The sequence below is a fragment of the Emydura macquarii genome, unplaced genomic scaffold (genome assembly GCF_026122565.2).
Source record: "Emydura macquarii macquarii isolate MOO-44397 ecotype Brisbane River unplaced genomic scaffold, CSIRO-AGI_Emac_v2 contig_1230, whole genome shotgun sequence".
Taxonomy (NCBI): domain Eukaryota; kingdom Metazoa; phylum Chordata; order Testudines; family Chelidae; genus Emydura; species Emydura macquarii.
In genome coordinates this window covers 11,341,672-11,347,086 of record NW_027131367.1, presented here as the reverse complement: position 1 = coordinate 11,347,086, position 5,415 = coordinate 11,341,672, and the positions used below count along the sequence as shown (strand labels likewise).

The window sequence follows — 5,415 nt, the reverse complement described above, 5'->3', positions numbered from 1 at the left end:
TAAAATGTGATATCCTAGTTTTAATTGCTTCAATCCTATTAGTTGTTCTTTTAAACACGTGACTGTGTATTCCTTTGGTGTACAAAAATCCCTCTGATTGTGGGTTCATATTATTTAGACAAGCACTCTTTCAGTAGTAAATGCCATTCTTAGCATAGGGAAGTACTTTAGGTCTAAAGGGGTTAAGAAGGCCTCCTTGCATTCAGAAACATGCAGGGGTCCCACCGTGCCAGTTCCAGCCTTTTAAAAACTCTTTCCAGCTTTTTTTTCTTGCAACAAATCTGTCTGACTGCCACCAGGACATAGGAAGCGTGTGCCTGTCAAAGAAATCAAGTTTACCTTTTCCGACTTGTTAAACAGAGGCAGGGTATAAATACCGCTAACTCTGCACGGACTATTAGCATTTCTCTTAAAATAAGGGGGTTACTTCCTAAGACCTTTAATCCAGTGCAGTCCAGACCAGACTGCACTACCAACAAAGACAGGAAGGAAACCTGCTGAAGTTTTATAGAGGGCAGGTGGATTTGAACTTCTTTGAAAATATAAGACACAAAAAAACCCAAACCCAATCCAGCCCAATTGTTGACGTTTCGCTTGAGAAGTTCTGAGATGTTGTTGGCGTTATTCACTCGGTGGATGTGGATCTTGCTGGGGAAGACCACTGTCCTGTTGCTTTTGGAGGTCCCTCTAAAGGGTAAAGCTTTACCTCCAATACGGTATTCTCATGCTGGGATATGTCCAAATGATATGAACCCCAACCTGTGGGTAGATGCACAGAGCACCTGCAAGAGAGAGTGTGATACAGACCTGGTGAGTGATGCACATTTTTATATGCTTAGTCATGGGAAATGGATCTTTTGTTGGTTGGTTTGTTAGTTTGTTTGCTCCTTGGTGTTGCAGTCTATTTCTATTATAAATGGAAGGGCATTGATAATGTGTACATGGCCCAATCCAGACAACTCGTGTTTAACTGAAACCATGTGTATAAAAATGAAAAAGTTTGATGATCTGTTGGTTAAGTAAGGAGGGTATTTTAATTGAGTCACTTCTTTAACTGACCATATGACTGTCACTACATGGATTTCATAGTTCATACTTCTCACTCACTGCCTCAAAGAGAACCTCAACAGCTTAGACTCAGTAATTTGACATGTTATTGGGCCAGCTCACGGCATTTTGGCATTTTCACCAACCTCATCATTCTTCGTTGCCATCATCAAGTGCTCAGTTGCCCAAGAGAGAGTTCTGTATGATGCCTGTTGGTTGGCATACACATCCTCAGCCTTTGCTACACTTGAAATGTAAAGACCAAAAAGCAACATGATAAAAATGACCATACAGATGTTCTCTCATATGATGCCTCCAGATCAAAATGCATGTAACTTACAAGTCAAAAGTTCATTTTTCAAACTACCAGCATGGCCAACTCAACATGGCATCTGAGAATCCAAGCTTGCTCTTTTTGCCTCTTACAACAACATCCCCAGCAGGAAAGATTTTGCAGTCAGAACCAAGCTGACAATGTCATGATGCAGGAAAAGATTCATCTCACTTTCCACTAGCTGGATAGTTTCTGCAGCGCTAAAAGCAGCAACACTTACATTTGGCAGTCAATTCAGCAGGAGTTGTTCAAAAACTCAAAAAAGAGCTAATATATGAAGATGTTATTTTTATATTGCTTTTCTGATTACAATGCACATTAAACTGCCTTTTTAATTCAACCATCAGGTGCACCAAAGAATGATTACTACTCTCTTTTGAAGGTTGTGGGCATTCCTTTCATAGTTTCCTGGAATCAGGTTTGCATTAAGGCAGCACAGAATCCCATTCAGATTCTGGCATTGGGACCAGATTCTCAGCAGATGTAAATCAGCATAGCTTTGTTGACTTCATTAGAGCTACATCAGTTGAGGATCTTGTCCATTATGTTTTGCAGATTTCCTTTTGGACCATAATACTGCATGTTTAGAAATGGGAAAGGAGTTACAATATTATATCCTCTAGCTCCCGTTAATGAAAGGATATTGCACACAAATAATGGCCATATTGCTATTTAGTTTGATGGCATTAAAAGACAGTGTGACTAAATATTGCCATCAGTTACGGAAAAGCCCAGCTGATTTCAGTGGGATCGAAATTGTGTAACTAAGGGCAGAATTTGTCCTGTTCTGTATATGGTAACAATGTTCAGGTTTCGTTAAAATAATCCAGGAACAATGTATTGTCTACAGTTCTACAAACCCACATATCACATACTTTTTCTGTTTAGAAAGGCAAACTACAACTATAAAATTAACAACAATTTAGAAATGATCATAACCAACACTGGATACAACATTATCGTTAACACTGATGCTGCATTTGAAAATAAGAGTGACATAGATGAATAAGTGACAGCTAATTCATAGGTGGATACTTTTTCACTCCACAGACAACAAAATAATTTTGGATCAAGAACTTCATTTTGCCTTAGTTCTGAGATATTCCATTTATAATATATTGTGAACAATTACAGATCCTTGGCAGCTTCCGCACCAAGAGTATGCTGTCAGTCTCAGGGAATTCAAATAATACTTTACATACTTCTGAGGAAAATAAAAGTGATTAATGATTATAACCATATGGTAAGACTTTCCATCTGCTCTTATTTCAAGAAGCTTGTCCTTGTTTGTTTGGGTGGGTGGTGTTATTACTTCTGCAACAAAATGTTTGATGTGATTTTATGAAGGATTTACTATGGCTTTATGTGCTAAGAAATAATGATACATTGCCCTTCTCCAGCACCTTCCTTTCAAAGATCTCAAAACACTTGACAAATACGCAATTAATTTAGCCTCACAACATCCCTTCTGAGATGGGAATAACCACTTCCCTATGGGCAAGCTGAGATTCAGAGAAATCACATGACTTACGTAGTTACCATGGGTCATACAAAATGTCTTCTGCAAACCTGGGACTAGAACCCAGGCCCCTGAAACTTAGCCCTTTGATTTAACCACAAGAGCACCCTTTCTCCATAAGAAGGAATTTCTCCAGCTGTTCATGTTTCTCAAATGATAAACAAGCCCAATAACAGTTTGGTTGTTTTCTTTTGTCTTAGGAATGTGAGACCTTTGAGAAGTGCTGTCCTAATGTCTGTGGGACAAAGAGTTGTGTGGCAGCTCGGTACATGGACGTCAAGGGGAAGAAAGGGCCCGTCGGGATGCCCAAAGAGGCAACTTGTGACCGTTTCATGTGTATCCAGCAAGGCTCAGAGTGTGATATCTGGGATGGACAGCCTGTATGCAAATGCAAAGATAGGTGTGAAAAAGAGCCCAGCTTTACCTGTGCCTCTGATGGACTCACCTATTACAACAAGTGTTATATGGATGCAGAAGCTTGCACCAAAGGCATTACTCTAAATGTAGTTACTTGTCGTTACCATCTCACCTGGCCAAATACCAGCCCTATCCCATCAGAGACTACAGTGCGCCCTACCACAGCCTATTCTGAGACCACCATCATTGATATCCTGCCACCCGCTCTAGTTAATAATCCAGTGCATCAGTCAGTCTATGTGGGAGAGACTGTTAGCTTTCTTTGTGACGTCACAGGCAGACCCAAACCAGAAATTGCTTGGGAGAAGCAAATAGATGGTAAGGAAAAAATCATTATGAGGCCGAATCACGTCAGGGGGAATGTTGTGGTTACCAACATTGCCCAGCTGGTGATCTATAACACCCAGCTGCAAGATGCAGGCATTTACACATGCACTGCAAAAAACATTGGCGGCCTTCTCAGGGTTGATTTCCCATTGTCAGTTGTCAAAGGAGAACCTGCATCAAAAGAAGCGTCCCAAAATAAAACCCATTTCCCAACCGATGAGTGTCTGAAGCAGCCAGACAGTGAAGATTGTGGGGAAGAGCAGACGAGGTGGTATTATGATGCAAAGAAAAACAACTGCTTTACATTCATCTATGGGAACTGTAATAGCAACCTGAACCACTTTGAGACCTATGAGAACTGTATGCTAACGTGTATGAATGGCCCAATCAACATCTGCAACCTGCCAGCCCTTCAGGGTCATTGCAAAGCCTATGAGCCCAGATGGGCCTACAACAGTCTGACAAAGCAATGCCAATCTTTCATTTATGGTGGATGTGGAGGCAATGAGAATAACTTTGAGAGCAAAGAGGCCTGCGAAGAGATGTGCCCTTTCCCTAAGAACACACACTGCAAAGCCTGCAAGCCTCGCCAAAAACTGGTGACGAGCTTTTGCAAAAGCGACTTTGTTATCCTGGGCCGTATAACGGAACTAACTGAAGATCAAGACTCAGGCCATGCCTTGGTGACAGTAGAGGAGATTCTAAAAGATGAAAAAATGGGATTAAAATTCCTGGGGAAGGAACCTCTAGAAATCACCCTTCTAAATATGGACTGGAGCTGCCCATGCCCCAATATGACCACGGTGGATGGTCAGCTTATCATCATGGGTGATGTCCACAATGGGATGGCCGTCCTGCAGCCAGACAGCTTTGTGGGCACATCCAGTGTCCGGCGTGTACGAAAGCTCCGTGAAGTCATCCACAAGAAAACCTGTGAGCTTCTGAAAGAATTCTTAGGACTACACTAACCTTACTCATATGTGTCAGCCTTTCAGATCTGTGTATTATATAGGGCTAACAAAAGCGAGGCTAGTGTGGAAACAAGACAAGGTACTGTTTGAAGATACAGTTTATGTATTATGCAGAACCCTTATTTTAATCCATTAATGATGTTTAGCAACAAGGTAGTATGCTCTTTGGTAAGCATAAAATATCAGTGAATGGCTATTACTCTTACATTGAAATCAACCTGTTTATATAGAATTGCCATTTAATTAGCTGACTTACTGCAATAATTACATAATTCTTGTGTAGTTTCTAACATAATGACCAAATTCATAGCATTGTTGTAGCTAATTGATACACAACTAAATTGCACATACTGTCGATTTAATCTGTCTCGCTTACAGCATGGAAATATTACGGTAAATCATTAATAGTAAATCCCATTCTTTTGTTTCCTCATGGAAACACTAACTATACTACAAGAGAAGAAACTCTAAATTGTCTATATTGACTACAATTATACATGTCAAATCAATCTATGCATTATGAATTTGCTCACCTTTTCATAGAAATTCACATAGCAATTTTCTCTGGATTGTGCCAATTTTCAATACAGTGAATATAAATCCTACAGTCCTTACTCAAGGGGAAAAATAACTAATGAAGTCAACAATCGTCCTGAGTCCAGTAGCAAGCAGGGACAGCAATTACATGTCCAAAGCCAAAAACCCAACAATTTCATAATGTTTTGAGTCCAACATCAACACCACTCATTTCATTGCACTTCCCTATTTTTGTTTTAAATAAATGTGGTGTAAAGCTAACG

General features: G+C 40.2%; 1 protein-coding gene across 1 annotated transcript; it reads left to right on the top strand.

The window, feature by feature from the left end:
* Positions 1-609: 609 nt before the first annotated feature.
* On the top strand, positions 610-4,612 carry WFIKKN2 (WAP, follistatin/kazal, immunoglobulin, kunitz and netrin domain containing 2). Its single transcript, XM_067547464.1, has 2 exons — positions 610-810; positions 3,101-4,612. The coding sequence occupies exons 1-2, from the start codon at positions 610-612 to the stop codon at positions 4,610-4,612; spliced, it is 1,713 nt and encodes a 570-aa protein (XP_067403565.1).
* The last annotated feature ends 803 nt before the right edge of the window (positions 4,613-5,415 follow it).

Bases quoted from the DNA above. Each gene is read 5' to 3' on its own strand.
- WFIKKN2 (XM_067547464.1), top strand. From the start codon at position 610: ATGTTGTTGGCGTTATTCACTCGGTGGATGTGGATCTTGCTGGGGAAG. The intron at 811-3,100 runs GTGAGTGATGCA...CTTTTGTCTTAG, and splicing joins GAGAGTGTGATACAGACCTG to GAATGTGAGACCTTTGAGAA.